Here is a 22,607-nt window from a genome sequence, read left to right on the forward strand (position 1 = left end):
AGAACATTATGGATAACTCTCAGGCATGCAGGTTTCCTCACGATGTTTTCCTTCACCGTTAAAACATGTGGTATTTAAATAGCTTGAATTCAAAAGTTGGAGGTGCAAGCAGGGGATCGAACTCGGTCTCCCGATAGGAAGGCTAAAGCTCTAACCACTAGGCTACCTTTACTTAGGTTAGATTAGGGCAGTGAGGCGATGTTGTTTCTAGAGTCCACGCTCCTCGCATGTGTAGTTTATCCCAGTGATATCTTACTCAAAACATGTTGGCTGTGTTTAGGTTAGGGAAGTGAGATGTTAAAGTTCCCAAAGTTTATGCTGCCTACAGGTGTAGTTTCATACCAGTGATTGAAACTCATACTGGTTACACTGAAAATGTGACAGTTTGGTTGTAGGGCTTACTGCCTTAACCTAAAGATAACCTACGTTTTCCAATACACCGGATTCAAATTATTCAAATTATTTTTATAAGTAAATAAATAATAGTTTAAAAAAAACTAAAAAACAAGCTTTTTATAGAAAACCGAACTAAAAAATAGAAAATAAATTTTAATAAATTTAATAAATTTAATAAATTTAATGCTGCCAGCATCTTAGGAACTGTGCCTCGCTGCGGTGGTTTCGAGGACGTTTTAGATTTTATTTAGTTTTTAAATAGTTTATTTTAGGTTATAGTTATGTATTAATAAAAATTATATTTTAGAGATAATCAAATAAATAATTAATTTATACGGATAAATTTAAAAATATTATTTATTTTCTACTTTTTAGTTTGGTTTATTTTAAACTGTTATTTGATCAATTCCGTGATAACTTATTTAAAACAGCCCATTAAAAAGTAACAGCTAACACCCTCTACCATCTAGTAGCTTAATGTTTTCTGTGGAATTTCTTAGGTACGCGAACGCCATCTGTTGGAAACGTAATAGGTTTTTTACATTTGGGTCTAGATGGCGCTGAAGTAATTGTAATTAATAGTTCGAAAAAACTAAAAAATCTTATTTTTTATATTGAAAATTGGAATAATCTTCTCAGATTAGTGTATAGTCATCGGTCGTCGATATGTCTACAAAGTTTAAATCAAATCTGATCGTTTAAAGTGTCTGGGTGTTTGTCAGTATATTACAAGTATTTACGTGTATTATATTCATAAAGATATCCATCAGCTATCTTAGTACCCATAACACAAGCTATTCTTTTTTTTATAAAAGTACAAGGATAATTTAAACTGAATAAGACCTTTTCCAAAGCTTCTCCTACCGGCAAAATTTTGTTAGAATGATTATCCAAAAAAAATAACATACCTACGCAGCTAAATAATTTAAAACCGCCTTTTTGTACCGTAGTTTGTAAACTAGTCAAAGTAGCATATTTGTACAGACAATAGAGGCCCTACAGCTCGTCACACATCAGTGAGAGAGGCGTCTTATTATTTCAATGCGTGTCAGAACTCAAGAAGAAAGCGCCCAGGAATTTACAAGGGAATTTCCATATGAACAACGCTGCGATTATCATCGCCCACTCGTTGAAAAACAATAGCGTGCGACTATTTCCTACGCGTGAATCAGTATAAACAACCGGATATCAAATATTACTGGTTTTGCGTTCGCCTACAATCTTTTACAATCTAGATCCAAATTATGCAGCTAAAGATTGAAGCTCTAAAAACTATGAAAGATAAATTACCTATTTAATAATAACACTATAGATAAAATACGTTTTGTTAAGGATTTTAGTTTTAACATGGCGTCTTGTGGCCGCCATATTTAGATATTAAAAAGTATCTGTCATATTTTGGTAGTATAACAGTAAATAAGAAGTTCTTCTTCTGGTTAGAATATGCCTTCCGAACCGGTGGTACCTAGAGTCGCTACAAAATTACAGAATTGACGTTTCAGCAAGCCTTTTTTCATTTATATCGATGTTATATAAAAATTTAAATTAAAAATACGCGCCAAATACACATACGTACAAGCCTTTCGTAGATACATTTTCTTATCATTTAACTATAAGTCAGCCCTTGATTGCAGTCTCATTTGATGGTAACGGTTGATAGTCATAGATGCGGAATCGTCTGACCGCGAAATCCGTCCAGACGTGCGATATTCTTTAATAAAAAATTCCCAAATTGCTCCTGCCGAGAATCGAAACCAGGAACTCCAAGGAGGGAAATTGACAAAAACACAAAAGTATATACCTACGCGTATGGATCAATACACAGAATAATACCATTGCGCAATCGGGTACCAATGATGATTTGCTTTGCTGTTCAGTCCATAGACAAAAGACCATTTTGGTGCAATAATTTTATTTATATAGTCTATATTATAAATTTTGGCTCATGCGATGAATTGATTAAAATATAAACTGCTAAATAATTCGTACATCTGCTTCAAGACAACAATACAGACAAAACCAGTTCCGATAGCTCCCAATTCTTAAACCACAATAAATTTATGCAAAAATTATTTATGATTGCTTAGAATGGTCTTTCGAAGATATACATTTTTTAATTTATCGAAGTAAGTTTTAAATAATGCCTCATAAATTAATATGAGTATTTATATCAAAAAGCGGTGTGAATACATTAATAAGATTAAGGCCCTCAGTCGTAAATGCTATAAAAAGTTTGTGAAACGTGGACTCCATACCGAGACAGAGATTTGTTGAGCTTTCTTTGGCACCGGAATATCGTCTCACAAATAAAAGGGAGAAGATCGGGGTCTTCATATTCCAAAAAAACATACGATTTTATTTAACAAAATAAAATGTATCAACTCATCATGAATATTCGTTATTTCTTTGATTGGTTTGGTTCATTGCTTTCAATAACTAAACATTTAAAATAAATTATTTTTGACCCAGGTAGCTGCTTATTTATTTGACCAAAAATAAAGCTTTTAAGCAAAAACATTTTTAGCAGAGTATATAAGTAAAGTTTTAATAGAGAGTATTCAAGTGACGTATATAAAATGGCTGAAAAAATTCAAATTCTCGAAAAAACCTTTAATATACGAACAAAATCCTTAAAGACAAACTAATAGTACAGCTTTAGAATAATTTATAGGTTCTTGTTAACGTCTTCAGATGTCAGTGATAGTAATCGGGGATACCGTTTTATCGCGCTCTCTGAAATATGGAGAGTTAGGTCCATTAGCTAATTATTTATAGATGTTTATTATCGTTTATTATTTGAAATACCTGCACACTGGTGCAACCAGGTTGCGCTAATCAACTCTTAGTTTTTTTTCCGTTTCTGTATGTGTTTCTATCTGTGGCATCGCATTTCTCGAACGAATGAACCAATTTTGATCAAATCCAAGATGGCCGCCACCACTAAATGGCGATTTACATTTTTGTTTCCACAACTCCCTCAATATGGGTATCGAATGAAAGGGCTTAACTAATAAATTCAAATTCAAATTCATTTATTTCAAGTAGGCCTACTTTATAAGCACTTTTGAAACGTCAAGTATGCATGTTTGTGTGACTCTACCACCGGTTCGGAAAGCAGATTCTACCGAGAAGAGCCGGCAAGAAACTCAGTAGTTGCTCTTTTCCAACATCAACATTTACAATCATTTTGCTATCTTGCGGGAGATGAGAGCGAGGCTGGCTGCTTCCATTCTACCTTGTCATTGAGGAATTCATCAAATGTATAGTAACCTCGCTGTACTAGATGCGTTTTTACACATTTTTTAAATGTATGCATTGGTAGGTCAAGAATTTCCTTAGGAATCATGTTGTAAAAGCGTATACTCAACCCAAGAAAGGAGTTCTGCACCTTTCGCAGACGATATGCAGATATCACCAATTTATGACCGTTTCTGGTAAGTCGATTGTTAATTTCAGCTTTTGATTTATAAAGAGTAATATTTTGCCTCACAAAGACTATATTACTATAAATGTATTGCGAAGCTACTGTAAGAATACCTATTTGTTTAAATTTTTCACGAAGCGATTCGCGTGATCCAAGTTTATATATTGATCGTACGGCTCTTTTCTGTAGTATAAATATACTTTCAATATCTGCAGCTTTTCCCCACAGCAAGATCCCATAGGACATAATACTGTGAAAGTATGCGAAATAAACAAGCCTAGCTGTTTCAACATCGGTAAGCTGTCTAATTTTCCTGATTGCATATGCAGCTGAGCTGAGTTTACTCGCTAGGCTTTCTATATGGGTACCCCACTGTAGCTTACAATCTAAGGTCACTCCTAGAAAAACAGTGGAGTTTTCTATTTCAAGTGTTTCTCCATTTATTATGATGTTTTTATCATTTTTTTTTACGTTAGGCAAAACAAATTCCAAACACTTAGTTTTTTTTGCATTTAAAAGTAAGTTATTAACAGTAAACCAGTCTGACACATGTGACAAAGCACGGTTTACATCGTCAAAATTATCTTTGTTTCTATCAGTCAATTATTGTAATAGAACAATGTACACGATGTTAAATGTTTTTTTAATTTTAAATTTATATATTATTATTATTATCTACAAAATTAGGCTAATGCCCGCTCCGCTTGTAACTATAATCAACCTATTACCATGTTCTCAATGGCAAACAGTCTTGAGCGTGTCTCTGTAGTTTCCATATCCCACGCATCCGTGGGCGTCAAAGTAATAAACACCACACGCAAAGAAATAGCCAATATGTGCATGGAATTATGATATTTTTCGGCAAAGCAATAACGAGCAGATTGGCGCGTACAGTTTTTTCGGTTGGTTGAACGTTCGTTTACTTTCCAATTTTAGTTGAGTGTTTGCTTATCCAAGATTTAGAGTTTAGGGCTATGTGACAGTTCGTAGGTGGCAATTTAGCAGCGAATTACGATTTAAGTAATATGCTTGGAAGTGTTGGAGGAGTACTTTAAAAGGTAGGTAGATATAATTGGTACATATGCTCTTATGAGCAGTATTGCACTCTTTTCGTCACACATGAATTCGTCGCCAGTCGCATCGCTAATTTGAATGCATTTTAAGGCGAAATCTTAGCACAAAATCCTTAAAAAATCATATAATTGGAATGGTGGTATATTTATTTACACTTGAAAATAAGAAGTTTTTAAGACCTTAAAGCAGGTCTTATCCTATTGCAGAAAACATTTATTTTATAGCACATAAGAAATTCAAACACACTTGTACATACAATTTTCAAAGCAGTATACCTCCTTAATGAAAAACATGATTCAGTTCAAATTTTTAATTTCAATTTTTAAATTTTTAATTTTAAACAACAGTTTTAGTCTGAATCTGATGTTCAAAAGTAATTGTTAATTCCTTCTATCTTATAAAACTGAGGGTAGTAGAGCATTAACCAACCACACATAGAATGACGTACTGCAAACGTCGTGGATCTGCAAAGGAAAACCCATTTTTTATATATGATAAATGCACTTTGAAACTTACAAGTTTCATGTATGTACCGAACATATAATAAATTAGGTTACTAAGCTTTAAATGATGTTTGATAACGAGTTAGACACCGGGAGGTATCTTTGCATCGTTCGAGTCCATACAGGACTGCAGTGTATCGAAAATGCACCCGTATTAATATTAAAATACCCACTCAGTGTCATGAACATTGGTTGTTAATCAAATTTAATTTTAATTGTTTCTTGGAAACTATTAAATATATTTATTAATTAAATAATAATTACAAGCGTATTTGTAAAAATCCTAATTAATTTAATAAAATATCTGGCCAATATGAATCTATATTTATCAAAAGTTTAATTATTTACCCACTTAATAAAATTACTGTAACATGTTCTATACATATTCCACAAATTTCAATGATTAAAGAACTTTGGTAACAAAACATTCATCCATAATATATTTGTCACTTTCCCAACAATTACTCTTCATTAAATCTTTATATTTACAATTATACAAATATGATTAGTTACAGACAAATGTAAATTAACTTTTACTGATTTTAATTACTGGATGTTACCGTTTAAGAACAGGTAAGAACCCAAAGCGCAAAAAGTTTTTATCAAATATTACATAGCAATCAATAATAGCGTTATATCGCAATCTGAAAAACAAACCAACTTAAAAAAATCACTTGGAGTTTCACCAACCAGATACCTTTAAAGGTATTCGAGAAAATTGCCTTTGCTCACTTCAGCAGTGTTCGTTGTATTAACGCGCTCCAGCGAAATGTCCTGAATACCTAACTAGCTTAATAAAGAGACTGTGCGAGAAGCCTTTTGATAGCAGCAAAGGACAATACGTCATCGGAATGATCTGCAAAACGAGCCGATATTAAATACCGTGTGAGGTGCTGCATGGGGAATGGAGCTTGTTGTTTTGTGAAGAATTTCCCCGTACTGAAGATATGATTTATATATACGTAAGGTATATTATATTATGTATAGATCTAGGTATACAGCTTGGTATCAAGGCAAAATAAAACGTAACCTACAGAAGCCACTTTGGATTCATAATATACCGTAGGACAATAGGGAAAGTAAGTACCTAGTTTTTGTAGTAGTACCTAGAGCTTTTTCCGACAGAGCTCGTCCGACGACCATAACATTTAGTTCTAGGTATACAGCTAGGTATCAAGTCAAAATAAAACATTCTTTATGCAAGTGTAATTACAGAGGACACTTTTGATTCATAATATACCGTAGGGCAATAGAGAAAGTAATTACCTAGTTTTTTTAGTAGTACATAGAGGTTTTGGTGACAGAGCTTCTCCTACTACCGCCATATTTAGTTCTGCCGCCAAGCATTGGTGTGTTCCGCTCTGAAGGACGTCTTTGCCAGTATGATTATATAGACACACAAGGTGACCTACACCTTAGGTTGATGGGCACAGGAAGGCATTTTGCAAGTTCTGTTCATAGACCAATTATTACTAGGTTTAAAAGAGAAGAAGAGAAGACGATTTTTTTTTGAAAAACCGAAAAGGATTCACAAGTTCGTCCTTGCTGGGAGTCAAGTAACTCTACATGGGTATGTACAGTTACCGGCCAAAACCTCCGTAATAACCTCCCTGCTAATCCGACAAAAATCTTATCAGAAATCAGTAATTCCAAAAATCCGAGCTAAACTCCCCAGAATCTGTAAGGTTTATGTAAACAGCTTTCGAATAAAATAAGCACGGCGTTCGTAAAAAAATATCTAGAAAAGGCACAAAAACAGCGTTTCTACATATGGAAACAAAGAATACCGATCGGCCCAAAAATCGAGTGGAATAAATTTCGATCTTAACCAATTTTGGCGTACTCCCCTGTTTTTATGAAATGCCCCGAGTTTTTGCACGTTCAGCGGACGTCCTTCAAGGCATCCGATAAACAAAGGTACCTCGTTAGTGCTCCTGGAATCCAGTCAGTGGAATCGATGGTGGAAAAAAGTATCGAATCGATTGGATGTCAACGACCTATCTGACGTGGGAATCCGGCCCTGGATGACATTGCTACGGGCATTGTTGGCTTTTTCTTGTACAATACCATCGATTTGTTGGGCTGTGTGCTGCCCTTCCCGCCATTATTACCTGTATTCGTTGCTGTTTATTTAAATATTACCTATAAATAATGCTACTAATATAACAAACAATCATTACTAGTGAACAGTTCGCTCTAAACTAAGACATTGCGCTGTAAGGCAAAAAAACTTTTATTTTTAATAATAATGCCATCTATTGACGCCTATTGTAAGTTTTAACAGGGAATTTTATCGAAAAAGAGTACTAAAGGGAAGTATATAGAATAGGTACATCCACAGAAATAAGAACATACAGAACCTTTATTCAGCCAAAATTGCATGCAGTGCATTGTCCAAAACAGTGTAAACGCCACGCGAAGTCTTACACCCACGTTATGTTGCTGGCTGACAAACTTTCCCATTTAATGGTAAACGTTTAGAATATTCGAGATAAAATAATTAGTCAATTCCTAAATGGAGTGAAGTTACTAATCGCCTGTTCGAGAAACACTGGGGTGGAGTTGTTTTTGGTGCTTCAATATTAGTCGTGTACACGGTTTCTGTATGATCTTAATTCTGTGTGTACAACAATAATGGATACTTTTTACTTTACTTTACTTTATTCGCGTTCTAATTTTGCTATGTAAGTTGTCGTATATGGACTTTCATTCTACGATCCACCGCGATACATCATCCGCCCGTTGCTCGACTCCTAGGTTCAAAGTGTAAATAGCTTATACCCGTTCTAAAAATTGAGCTTCAATAATAACTATAAAATACAAAAAATGTTTTTTAATCTTACTTTAGCGCGATCAAACAAACTAACTCTTTATCCATATTTTTAGTTGATATAAAATGGTGTTATTAATAATGAATGTCCAGACCGGAGGCAGTGCTGGAGTTGAACTAAAATATTTCAATATTTTGCAGATCCCGCTACCTAATCTATATATATATAAAAGAAAGTTGTGTTAGTTACACCATTTATACCTCAAGAACGGCTGGACCTTTTTTTACGGTATTTGATTTTTTGGATTCCTCTTAGACCGGAATAGGATAATAAGTAGTAAAATATATCATTCATCAAAAAGAAAATTATCCGCGGTACGAAGTTCGCCGGGACAGCTAGTCTTTAATAAAATTGAGTTGCCTAGGATAGATAATGTGGTCGGATTAGTAGTTCTTAAGAAGAAGTCGGAGGAACACCTACTTAGGGACTCCTTTTAATTTCTTCACGATAAATAAGCCTTAGAGTTTTTTTTTGACTATTTTTTTTTAATTTCTGTCTTCGTTAAAATATTATTAATTAGGAATAAGATATATCAGATTTAGGTGCATTTTAGATGTTTATTAGACGAGCGCTAACTCGCCAAGAAACTGGTTAACCAGTGATGAAAATAAGTTTAAAAAAAAAATGTGTTTTTTTGGAATTTGGTGCAACCTTATTCTTCTTTCACGACTTTGATGTTCGGCTACCAAACAATCACACATACAACCTTTACCGTTACCTGTGTAATAAATTACTTCTCTCTCCATTAATATATATAACAAATCAAATAAGCTTTTTCTGGAGCTCGTTAATGATCGCAGTTAAAATCTTAAGTAAGCAGCTTAACGCACCATTACGCTCTTGAATGTGGATTTTAATATTATTCGTCTATAAACTGTGTTAGAAATTTTACCGTTATTTCAGTAGTGCCGGTTGATTAGAATTATTTGTATGAGTTGCACAGTAGTTCCCAAATTTGTGTTTATATGTATACCGACTTAATACCTAAGAACACAAATCAAAAGTATTGGATAGAAGCAGGCGTTACTTTGCGGAAATCCATGATATATTATAAAAATTAGGCTTCAGCATCAGAATTATTCATTGTAAAGTCAACTTCTCCTGAGGAAGCTTCGGTTTCGGCGAAACTTGCGTAGAGGGTACATTGCCGAAGATCTGGTTGGTGTGGAGTATAAGGATTGAAGAAATTATAAATTACACCACACAGATTCTCCTGCTTTTCTTTCGCGGAGTATAGCATATTAAGCTTAATTTTCATTATAAATGAAAAGTGTCATCAGTGTCAATATCTCATGTAGGTTTCATTAAGATTAAAAATTTATAACGGTTGAAGATTTGCCAAACCTAGCAAGCAGACCGACTTCATGTAAACTAATCAATAAATTAAATTAAGTAAATAATAAGCAATTCATTTAGTCAACCTAATCCGTTTGGTATATGTAAATAATTCCAAAACCATTATTGAAGCGTCACTGGTCACCAATATTATTTTTTGTAAAATTATAGTAATAGTACCTAATTAATATATTCATTATTATGGAAAAATAAAAATATAGTTCATACCTGGCTCCGTGGCATCTTTGCGGTATGAATGATTCTTAAACTCTACATAGTGATAAAAATAAAGTATAGTTAAATATTGGATAGAAGCAGGCGTTATTTTGCGGATATCCTTAATATATTATGAAAATTAAGCTTAATTTGCTATACTCCGCGAACAGCAGGCGATGGTGTAATGTATAATTTCTTAAATCCGAATACTCCACACCAAACAGATCCTCGGCAATGTATCCTCTCCGCACGTTTCACTCCGAAACTGAAGCATCCTCAGGAGATGTTGACTTTACAATGAATAATTGTTAACAATTAATATACAGTATGTGTAGTATACTTAAATACTATCCGACTTTTCGGTCTTTTAGAACTTGAGATTCGACTTGACGCGGTTGAAATCGCGGGCAAAAAGTTTATTAATTTAATTAAATTATATATCCTCTTAAGTTGGGAACCACTGAGTTACATGTTAGTTAGTAGTATCTTAAGTGTATGTATTAGTTTTAACAGGCGGAACTGTAAAGTCGATAATGTCGTAAATGCGTAAGTTTACGCTTTGATTAAGATAACCAATTATAAAGTAAAGTAAGATAACCAATTAGTAGGCACCTGTTTGAACTTTAGGACACGTTGGTATTATGTAAGTCGGAAGGTTCTATTTAGTTTGTGAACCCAATGTGATTTAGTCAAAAGATACAGTCGGTGCCAAAGTTGTTTCAATTAAATCATTATGAATAGTAATACGCCGCGTCGATGTTGAACGAGTCCTCGCGCCGCGCGTAGATGCACCAGGTCCACCTTGTTGGCCACCACCAGCATCGGATAAACCTGAAGAGATTGTTTTTTGCTTGTTTGAAAAATTAAAAACGAATACAATATTTTACACATAGTTCTATTATATAGTCTGTGTATTGAGATAGGTTATATTTAGGACAGGTTACGGCTTAATGAGAAACAGCTAGTTTTCAGCACACTAAGAAACACCATTTTATGATTAATTTATTTTTCTTGGTAGGCATATTATATCTTATCGTCATATATATCTTCTCATATACATATATCTTATCATTTATATCTTATTTTTATTTATATATATTAAAGTTATATATTTTATTTATATATTTGTATAATTTCTAAATTTTATTGATTGCACCACCTACCCCTTTTCTATGTTTTTTCCTTTTACGCTTTTGGTTGCCTGGAAGAAATCGCTATGTATCGATAAGGCCACCAAATTTTACTCTCTTGCTTTGTATTTATATCTCTGTAACTACTGTTTTTCTTTGGTGTACAATAAAAGTGTATTTATTCATTGATTGATTCATTCGTATTACTTGATACAATTCGAATGTTTTTTCGTTGTTAGAACGTGTTGAGCTCCATGCGATGCTTAAGCGGAGACTATACTAAGATGTCGTATCTGCGCCCTTAAAGAGCCACATCACTGCGTACAATTTGCGCCCTTAGCGGCGTTTTAATTTGCGTCCTGCGTCTGACGAATCATAAGACTCTTGCTTGAACGCGTGTTCCTTTTGCTTCATCGTTCGCTGGGCGCAATCTTGAACGCTACTAAATACGCTGGTTGGAGGCCACGATATGGTCTTGCAAAAAAAAAATTATAACTACTTAGCTAAGAAAAAATAAACAGTAAGTACACATTTGCTTATGGCGTTAACTGTACTTCGGTCGCCTCAAAGCGCTTCTTTCGTAATTTTATGGTTTCCTATGGGAAAGCCACGTCATTACCATTTAAACGATTGCCCCAACAACAATATACCCCGCTATTCGCGTGGGTTTTCACTGATTACCGTTTATTTATTGCGAGTGGGAGTGTTTCTTTGTTTCACACTTTAATCAAATCATCTGGTTAACAGTGCAAATCTGCCCTAGATTTGATTTACCCTGATGGTCTATGATATTGAAAACTCAGCTACTTCTTTACACAGGGAATTTAGTTTATGTGAATACTCCTCTTTAATACTCTTAAATGTTTACATCACAAGAAGACTTATAACACAAAAACTACAGTTGTTTGATTACTTCCTACTTTCATACTTCCTAACAGGTCAGCCCGCTGCCATCCAATTTACCACCAGGTGAGATTGCAGTCAGGGGTTAACTGGTAGTGCAATAAAAGAAAATAATAAAATAGAATTTTGAGTACTTATGGTTTGGTATTCGTGCGATTTTTGTATCCTTACTTATTCTTACTTTTGATAGCTTTAACTTGGAATCTATTATCATAATGATTCAGAGACGAAGATCCATTTCCATAATTTCGAACAGTACTTACTTAAATTCCTTTGCAGAAATTGTATAAACTAATATTACTGAAGGTGTTTTTGCTAATTATATTTTACCAGGCGCTTTATAATGATACGTTGAGTTTTTGTTATCATTGGACTAATACGCACGCAAATCGATTTATAATTATAAATTAATAGTTATGATAAACAGAAGCAGAGAACGTGAACGCGTTCTAAATTTAAATATTAATATTTTTCAACATGAAATAACTTATGCGGCGAATCAGCCGACTGTTGTGGCAGGCAATCACTGGTGAAACAAACATTTGTCATGTTCATTGAGAGCCCATTTCCTAGAATAAAAAAAAAAACTAAATTGTGTGTACTTGGACACTTTAAGGTTTTATTGAAACCGTCAATACAATGATTTTTGCTAAGGAAGTCTAGTCTTTTTTGAGGATATAGTAGGTATGAAAAAAAAACGTAAATTTAAACAAGTTTGTAGATTTTAAAACGACATACGTATCTAATGCACGTAAAGAACTGGTTCTGCGAGGTATAAAGCGAATTAAATAAAAATATATTTCTTTTGCTTCTCAGTTTTTAATCTTGCATACAGGCATGAGCAATACACAAACAGTAGTACTTCGGCATACTGGAAAAAGTTCTCTACTTGAACTGTAAAAATACCTAGTTGAAATACTTACGACTGAGTGAACAATTCAATACGTTTTTAGAGCCCTGCTTCGTATAGATGCAACAGCATTTTCCAGTAACACATTATTTAAAGTGGACACTGACAGCGAGACTATTTTACAAACTTTGAGTTGAGTGCTATGGTAGAAGCTATGCTATGCTTGGAATTTCTTTGACGGATAAAGTCTAAAGCAAAGTTGTCAAAGAACTAAGGTGACCGACGTAGTTTACCAGGCTAGCGTGCTCAGCTGGCAGTATGGTCACGTTTGTCGATGTCCCGGTGTAAGTTGGAGTTAAAAACTCACAAAGTGGAAACCATGCCCTGGCAAACCAAGTAACTACCCTTACTTACTCCGTTTGCCAGGACGCAGTCTATGAATACGGGCACAAGAAAGGTTGTTCTAGTTTCACAACTATATGGTTACTAGCTTAGCTCTCAGTAAATTGTTAAAAGTGTCATCATTATATTACTGAAACTACGTCAGTGACTGTAATATAATAATATGGATTATGATAAAGGCTTCTTTAAATAAAGGAAGTTTCAATTAACTTCGACTTTGTCTTTAATATAGAGAACGGGATGCATACAAGAGTGTTTGCGTTGTTAAAAAAGCTCCTAAATACCCTTCTATGTTTTTATTGGTTTCTTTTACATAAGCTTTCATGTTAAAATACCGATTTGGCAAACCTATTCGGTTTAATTTGCGTGTTCATGATAAAAACTGACCACTTAGCATCAATATTCGTGCAATTAAGATGAATCGATGTCGATTAAGTGGACGATGCTTTAATTGTGTCCAATTACAACGAAATGGTACAAAACAAGAGAAAGAATTTGAGGGAACTATTAATACGGGTTTGTTTTGTCTTTGTGACCTTCTTAGCTATGCCAGTCGCAATGACCTTCCATAAAAACAGAAGTATTCAGTCCACAGTATTGTGGCTCTGCGTGGTATAGTATTGGAATGCTATATCATTTTGTAGGAGTCCGTTGCCGATGGCAATTCACATTGCAATGATAATTAAGAACTGTCTTTTGTAAGTCGATTCAGGTTCAAGGAGTTTTTGTTTAAAATAAATATTTTATAGACGCTTTTAAATAATATAAACTGAGTAGCCGGCAGTTCTTATAAGCTCTTTTTTTATTCTTTTTTCGAATCTGTATATTCACTACAAACAGGGCTACTTGTTTTAGAGTATATAGGGTATGGCTGTTATTTTAAACCCCTAAGAGTTGTCGTTAGGCTGGAAGCTAGGTAGGTAGTCAAGGCTCAAGAATCCTACATGACCAGATCGGAGAAAATTCATACTTCTTAGAATTATATGACCACAGTGCGAATTATAAGTCTTCATCATTTATATTAGAAGAACTTTACGTTACAATGCCACATAGAGGACCACACCTTACGATAATTAGGTGGTATTGCGGTGAAGCGCTTCATCCTAAGCTGTGTGGCACTGCTACTGTTGCTGAGAAAATTGGGGTTTTGTCCCACCATGCTGCACTAATCCGCGAACAACGGCAGTGTAGGCTCTTTGTGCAGACACGGCACAGCATAAGCTGGCTGAGTGCCCGAGATGGCTAGAAAAACAAAATGCCCTCGTGGCTATGGTCGCGCAGTATTTCTTACTGCCAGTGGTGTAGGCAGTAGGATGTCTTGTGAAACAAAGGTCTCCTTCTGCGAAAGTATGAAGGCGCGGAGTTTTTCAGAGAAGTCTCATGCAATCCACCGAAGAACAATCGGGTGCAGATGGTTAGCACATGATCGAACGACTGCGACCTTTATGGTCTGTTTTGACGAACGTTGCTTGCTTGGTGCGGTTGTGTGCAGAGGCATTTCGAAACCGTTTCCGTCACCAGGCGTGTGTGACACCAGGCGAGTGGGAACATCTTGGAGCTTTAGTCGGTGTAAGTCCGACATAAACTTTTCACTCACACGTAGCGAGAGGTGTCCATTAGGTATCCCCAAGAAAAAGGATTTAATCTGCGCTTGAACGCATGGGTATGAACAATGTCTATTTCATAATACCGGGCTAGTCGGTCGGCGGTCTATTTCACAACGATTAGTTTCGCAGACAATTAACATAACCAATCTAAAGTTTTCGTGACCTCTAGTCGAATATGATAACTCTTAGACCAAAGATGCAGGGAAGCTCTTACCTGTCAAAAAGCTGCGACAGAAGGTAGGGATATCCTGAAAAAAATATATAAATTCTTATCATATTCTTCGTACGAATCACGTACAATCAGCAGTGTTTGAATGGAGAAAAAGCTGAAATTGGAAGTGCAAACATCGTTTGTTTATCAAGTGCTTGAGTATTCGCTCGGATCCAGAATCGGAATCAAATTAGTTCGCTGATTTTTCTGGAAAATCATTTTCATTTTTCAGCTGGCCTATTTAATCGAAGAAAGATTTTTAAAGTAGCTTCGCATTTTATTTGTATTAATATTAAATGTTGCTATTAACTTATACTTATATATTTGGAGTTCAGTGAAAAAGCTTATAATGAATTAACCAGAACTTTTACCCCACGAAACCGAAATCTTATTTATATTCGCCTAACACAAAACGTTGAAATTGGCTAAAGTTCAGCGTTTACATACGTTCTTATTTTTGAGGGGACACATTGAGAAAAATAAAATAAAAATTACGTGTGTTATTATAACATATATGAAGTTTAAATGGAATCACGTGTTTACTGTAGAACGTTATATTTACAGCCCGCCCTGGATTATTATTCCCAGAAAAGTAATTCTATAACTTTAATAAAAAGGTATTAAAATATACCTTTTTTAATCCATTTCGAAATTCCCACGGAAAATAGGACATACTTTACCGACATACGTGGCTAGTAACTTAAATAGTAAACTACAAACTATCTTGGTTGGGTTTAACTCGTGACTGTGACTTTAAATAACTTAAATTTACTGTGTTATTAACATAAAGTTATTTTAAAGGATTTACAACAAAAAGCACTGCTCTATTTCAGAGACTTACTACTTTGCCCTTCAATTATTACCTGAACTATAAAAAAGTTCAGTGTAGATGGTGATAAGTTTGTTGCGTTTGATTTTGGTTATTCTTAGGCGGGTGCATTTGGAAATTAAGCTAGATTGAAATCATGAAGTTCTAAGAATTATTACCTCACTCCAGTGTAAAAAAAAGCAGAAGCGGGTATGCAAGTTCCCACGCGATGTTACACTTCACCGTTAAATCAAGTGATATGTAATTGCTAAAAACGCACATACCTTTAAAAAGTTATAGTGACGGGGATCATCTTTATTCCCTCAAAAAGTAAGGTTTTAGTCGTTACCCCTATTATATCACCGCTTGAGGAAATGATTATTTTTAAATATACTCGATTTAGAATATGTAGGACTTTCAACAAGGCAAATTTAAGTATTATTAATGTTGCAATATATATGAATGGATATACTATTTTTGCCGATATCGTTATAATTTATAACGTAAATCTGATGTTAAAATCCGTAACACATCATTGAGTTTAATTAAGCCCATAATAATTAACGCGAAATAGGCTTTCCCTGCTTCATTATAGAATGTTGACGTAATTTTTGTCGAAAATAATTAATTAATTAAAACCGTGTACATAATATATCATTTATATTAAATTTTTGTTGAAGTTATAATGACGGTAATGTGTAAATAAAATGTATTGATTGAATTATTAATTTTTCTGAATTATCTAATACAAAAATTGTGGTTGTAAATGAATACTGAAAGCCTATTTATTTGTATATTTAACTATAGGTACGCACTATTAAATCGGTTTAGGCAGTTTTCTTTTACTATCAAAACGAAGCCAACCTGTTTTTTTGCGCCAAAAAATGTATTTGTTATGCATGATGTGAGCTCTATCAAATAAAAAACCCATGTTATTAAAAAAAAACTATATTTTATAAATCTAATGATACATATCATAAAGAAAAAAATCTTTCGAATAATTTATACACCTACTGCTTAAACCTTTTTGGTATCCACAATTCAAAAGCAGGTTTTAAATAGATCTTTGTTTTCATTCATAACTTTGTACCGTGACCATCTGTTCTAGAGCACGTAGGTGTACATTTATTGTCGAAAGATGAGATATTTCATTCTTATGACTAACTCTTAATGCTCAGCGTATTCAAAACGTATAAAAAACTTATTTTCAATCGTATTTTTCAATTCAACTACTACTACTATAAATTTAATTAAATCTTTTCTTAATCTTAATTTTATTATTATTTAACTACAATAATTTCATAAGAATGCGACTCTATTAAAAAGAATATGAAATATTTATTATTTTTATAAAATGAAGCTGAAAAACATTACGTATTACTAAAGACTAATTATTTCTAAGCTTAAACATAAAAGTATAGAAAAGAAAATTCTAATGGAATTTTCCATTAAAAAGCTACTATACTGAATGAAAATAAAATCTTTTGTCAATGATCGTAGTTTTACTCATTTTTATTATTACCTAAAACACAATAATTTCATAAGAAGTTTGAAAGTTTAGTACTATCGTCATCACATACTAAATATTTTCTTACAACTGTGTCTCAAAAACTGATCTATGAATCTGGTGTCTTAAAAGCAGGCACTTAATTTGTTCAAGGGTTATTCATTACAATCCAGAGGGGTAAAAGAGCCAGCGAAATTTTAGTACATACATTAATAAGTTTTTTATGACAATACTGTAGTAATGTTTTAATAAGGAAGTCAAAAATAATCCGATTTAAAAGTTATCATCTAAAAACCCGTCAACATCATAAAATAATTGACTTCTTAAAACTTTAATACAGATTGTTTAATGCGATTTTCTCTATGATTCTTGCCTGTACCGTCCTATATTTTGTTGTAAGCATACAGCAAAATATAGGACGGTAATGAAGTTTTTCTTCTTCTATGAGATATACATGACACGTTCGCGTAAAATATATTTATCGAAAGCTTTGCGTTTGTGTGAGTTATTCCTTTTAGTGAGTCAACTAGTTGATAGTACCAGTCAGTCTCTCAAACTGCTAAAAAAAAATAATTTCCGCACTGCTTTAATGTTGGCTCAGGAGTATAACTATTAGTGGACTCCTGAGTCAAATTTAACCAATGTTATAGATGTATTGTATCGCGGCGTTCATATGACAACCCACACAGACGCATAGCAACGTGCACTACACAATAAGTATTATCTAACATCTAGACAAATCAGGTAGGCTCTTTTCTTTACAATAGGCGAAGGAGGCGGGCCAGGCCTTGAAGCCGACTCTGCCGTAGATGTTTTTGGCACAGCGCACGTCATCGGCCAGGTCCTCATTCAGGAGATCTGCAATATAAATACTCTATTACGTCTAGATATTACCCGCGATTACTTTTGCGTGGCTACAATTTTTGAGTTCCCGTGGGAATTAAGTAATTTTTATCGCACTTTACTTTTCTGTTTAACTTGCTGTTGAATATTGAGTTATATTAAATGAGAAGACACTAGAGCAAAACTACAATCTTGAGCGCGCGGAAACATAATGATTGTTTAAAAAGAAAAGAAGATTTAACTTCCATGCCATGGTAAGTGTTAAGATACGTAGTTACATCATAAATTCGTTTTGGTATAACTCTTAAAATTATTGCCTTACATTAAAGTGTCAAAGTCTGTGACACTATTCATCGCAAGACGTAACTTTTTGAAAACTACGGATTGAGTTTCGACTAGCAAAAGTGAAGTGAAGTTCTTGCAATTATTACCTAGCTCCAGTGTAAAAAAAGCAGATAGCGGTGATAGCCCAGTGGGTGCTTAGGCTTCACTTTTGGGGGTCAACGTTCGAATCCCTAACTAGCTTAATCTAACTTATCTAGGTTGTGTGCGTCTAGCTTAATTTCCAAAGGCACCAGCGTAAGAATAAGCATCAAGAAACGTAACAAACTTAGCTATGTGTTATTTTGCTTTAACAATATCTCACGTTATCACTTAAAAGTAAACTACACAGATAACATAGAAAAAAACTTGGCCAACATATCTTACGTTTGCCAGTCGAAACTCAATACTTAATTTTTGAAAAGTTACGTCTTGAGATGAATAGTGTCATAGACTTTGACACTTTAAAATGAGCCAATTAAAGTTTTATACTAAAACCAATTATATATGATGTAAAAACTTATCTTAACACTGTCCATGACCGAATTACACCTGTCGAATACAGACATAAAGTAGGAATGAAAATTCTCTGAAAATTCTAATTGATCATTATTTTACTTGGTCTTAACATTTTATCCTACTTATAGAATTTACTCTAGTTCTCAAGCAAAGTACTCTTAAGATAACGGTAAAAGGAAAACTGCATTTAGCGTGCACTAATGAAGTGTAACTAATAGTGAGAGGTCATAATGGGATTAGCACACCTTCGCACTTAATATGACAGCGGCCTCCTTTTCTCCCCTTCTTGCACCACTCTTTGTTGTTTATCTGTGAAATAAGAATTGCGAATTGTGTTAAAATAAGAATGGCGAATTGTGTTAGTTTGTTTTGATTTTTTCGGTTGTGACTAATTACAATCCTAACGCTTGGTTGCCACCAAGCGATTTAGCGTTGCGGTACGATGCTGTGTAGAAACTCATTAGGCGTTTGAGTTTAATGTACTGTATGTATGTAACTGCTATACCCCTAGCAGGTTAGTCAGCCTACCATCTTAGATTGTCATCATCATCTGTTACCAGCGTTTAATTTTATTTAAAGTGGCTATTCAATATTTGGTATTTTGCTAGTTTATACTTTCTTGTTGGTTATGGATAAACTTAGTCAATGCTGATGACGGCGTTTGGAGATGTAGTATGCAAATCCTTAACGGCAATCTTAAATCTGACGATTATTTACTAGTAGATAACAGAAGAGAAAGGTCACAGAAGTATATAATATTCTTAGTATGGGAAGGTATCCACAATCATAATCGGAAAATTTCGAATGAAAAATGACACTTTTCTTATAATAAAATCGAATAGCGACTAAACGTATTGTATATATATATTTTTTAAATTAAAGCATTGTTTAAGCTACTACTAATAGCGATAATCAATAAGTCTACAGAGGTAGGAAAATATCACTTGATTAGATCGACACATCCTCGAACAACTAACTTGTCTATTCATTTTAAATTTAGAAATTAATGGATGCCCAGTATTATAAAATTTACGGTCCCGTGCCTTGGAGAGAAAGTTAAAACCGTCGGTCCGGTTAATATTACTAACGTGCGATTCTTCTTCTCAGTCGTGGCTGCTGAGATAAATTGCATGGCGTTAGGCATCATTAAATCGTACGGCTTCCTGCTCGAGTCTTCTCCATTTTTGGCGGTTGATAGCGTGTCGGAAGCATTCCACCTCAGTTGTCTGGGTCAACGATTAACACGAGTGACAACAGTCGTTAAACCCCGCCAAATAGCATTGGAACAGCTCTATCTCTATGAGAGAGAAGACTTGTGCCCAGCAGTGGGACTTGATAGGCTAATGATGAACCCACGGCAGTTGATTAGTTTATTTTGAGTAATACGATAATTTAACTATTCTTACTTTGCTATGCTAAAGAAAGTATTTCTGTCAATATTCCTAGCGCGGTTAAGTACTAAGTTACTTTAACTGAGATCGTAAGTTAAGCTAAACTTATTTACTACCTATATATAACTACTAATTAATATCCTCTTTGAAAAAAATCTTTTTATAATCGTATGTCAGCCCCAATATTGAAGAGAATGATGAAATAGAATTGTAAAGTTGGAAAAAAATAATATCTTTCGATTATTATAAATACAATAGCTGAAATTGGTCCGGGTTTGTTTCTGTTACGTTTTAAAATATCAAAATTACTGTGTATTTCTCCGACGAGAATCTTATATATGGTAGCTATTTTGATTATCGATTTTCCAAAGCGCAGTGGGTAGACGCTCGACTGCACTTTCGGGGGGCCGAGTTCGAATCCCAGCACCTTTAACTTTTAGTTTACTTTAAGTTATATGCGTTTTAAGTTAATAATGTTCTCAAAGGTGTATGGAGTCCACCAATCCTTACTGGGCCAGCTTGGTGGACTACTGCCTTAACCCCTTCTCAATGTGGGAGGAGACCCGTGCTCTGTAGTGGGCCGGTAATGGGTCGATGTGATGATGATGATGAGTCGACCTGTCCCAGCTTAGAATGGGTATGCTAAAGATACTATTTAATAATGGAGTCACTTTTAAATGCTTTATTTCATGCTATGCAGTAATGCTCGTCTTAAATATGACAATTGATACCGTTGCGAAAATAGGAAAGATAAAGAAAATAAGCTTGTCGACTTTATTGGACGATGGAAAACGTCGGGGCATTAAAAAAAATATCTAAGTCCCGCTATTCAAGAGTCCTGTAAAATCCCCTTTTAAAATTATAGAGGAGCTCTTTAATAAATTGTCACGTAAGAGTCTTAAGGAAAAGAGAAGTGCGGAAAAAACTGGCATTGGGAAGGCGACAGACTATCCGCGAGCTGAAATAAAAAGAGGAAGATACCCAGTCCTTAGCGAGGCGCAGGCAGTGGCGTCTTGCTGCTTCGCGAGTTTTTTTTTTATTCATCGTTTAAAATCGACAAGAAGGGGAGGAAAAGGTTGACGTCGTCAATACGATTAAGGTTACAATTTTATTTAGCCGTTACCTGGCTCGTTTTCAATAAGCATTGTCGTAGATTAGCAGAAACGACTCAAACCGCTGTTACTGTAAGTTATTCACATCTGGGTCGTAAAAAAGAAAATACCTGCCTGATATGGCGTTTGGTTGACAGTCATAAAAATGGTAGATAAAATAAAAACAAATCAAATGTCACTTTAAACGGTGAAGGAAAACTCTTTCGGAATTATCTAAAGGTGTGTTAAAGCCTTCTCATTATAAAAGATTTTTTTTTTATTGATTAGAAGACTTAAGCAAGCAAGTTTTTTTTGTTTATGGCTACGATAGACAGGCCAAACAGATGAAAAAGCGATACAAAATTGTTTATATGGACGATATTCGGCGTTGCACCTGTCATAGCTACAATAGATATTGCGCTTTTATTTATTTAAAATAAATGACAATCTCACTAATTATATAAATAAAAATAAATTTTACATAATGCAAGAATCATAGGTACATCATTAGATGAATACAGTATTTTAGCGATTCTTTGCGACTGTCTATCTGTCTATTACCTACTTTAAGGGAGCTTAGCGGAGCGGAGCTGCGGGACGCTGCGATCAAGTGACATTTATTCGACACAGGAGTCCTGTTTCTATCGTCGTATTGAAACTGTCTAGTCTACTGTCTGCTTTACTGCTTGCGATCCGAACTATCCTTTTACTTGATTGAGTCACGGTGAAATGGTTGTCAATATGCAATACATTTAAGGTTTTATTGAGTACAAGATGTAGCTCTCGATTTGTCTGCCTAGAAGCCATTCAATATTATAAATGCGATTTATTGAGAACTAGAGTTTGCATTCGACTTCGTCTGCCTGTAATCTTTAACTTACATATACCTACTAATACATAAACAGTTTGTTAGTTTGTATAATTACTGGAACGCGATGATATAAGGAACTGCTGGTCCGATTTGAAAAATTCTTTCAGGGATGTATAGCCTATTTATCCAGGAAGGCTATTGACTATATATCATCACGCTTAAATCAATAATAGCATAGCGACGATGAAGAATGGTTCAAAATCGAAGATTTTTATTTTTGAGACATTCCACTGCTTGCGCTGCGTAAACGGTTAAAGTTTCGATAAAATCATCTATGCGAAAGTTGTCCTTTAAAAGATCTAACAAAAAAGTTTATACGCAGACGAAGTCGCGAGGACCGCCAGTGATATTATAAATGCGATGTATTGGGAACT

At 34.4% G+C, this 22,607-nt stretch overlaps 2 protein-coding genes across 2 annotated transcripts in view; one reads left to right on the plus strand and one right to left on the minus strand.

The window, feature by feature from the left end:
* The window catches only part of LOC120623328, a 141,039-nt gene that overhangs the window by 26,486 nt on the left and 91,946 nt on the right, over positions 1-22,607 (plus strand). The gene's annotated exons all lie outside the window — the stretch shown is intronic.
* LOC120623319 (lysozyme-like) overlaps positions 17,895-22,607 on the minus strand; it is a 41,119-nt gene continuing 36,406 nt past the window's right edge. Inside the window, exons 3-4 of the mRNA XM_039889284.1 lie at positions 19,126-19,189; positions 17,895-18,055 (exon numbers count right to left, since the gene is read on the minus strand). Of these exons, the coding sequence (XP_039745218.1) occupies positions 17,922-18,055; positions 19,126-19,189 (198 nt within the window). The 3' untranslated portion in view covers positions 17,895-17,921. The remainder of the gene's footprint in view (positions 18,056-19,125; positions 19,190-22,607) is intronic.

This window comes from Pararge aegeria, chromosome 1, assembly GCF_905163445.1.
Source record: "Pararge aegeria chromosome 1, ilParAegt1.1, whole genome shotgun sequence".
NCBI classification, from domain to species: Eukaryota; Metazoa; Arthropoda; class Insecta; order Lepidoptera; family Nymphalidae; genus Pararge; species Pararge aegeria.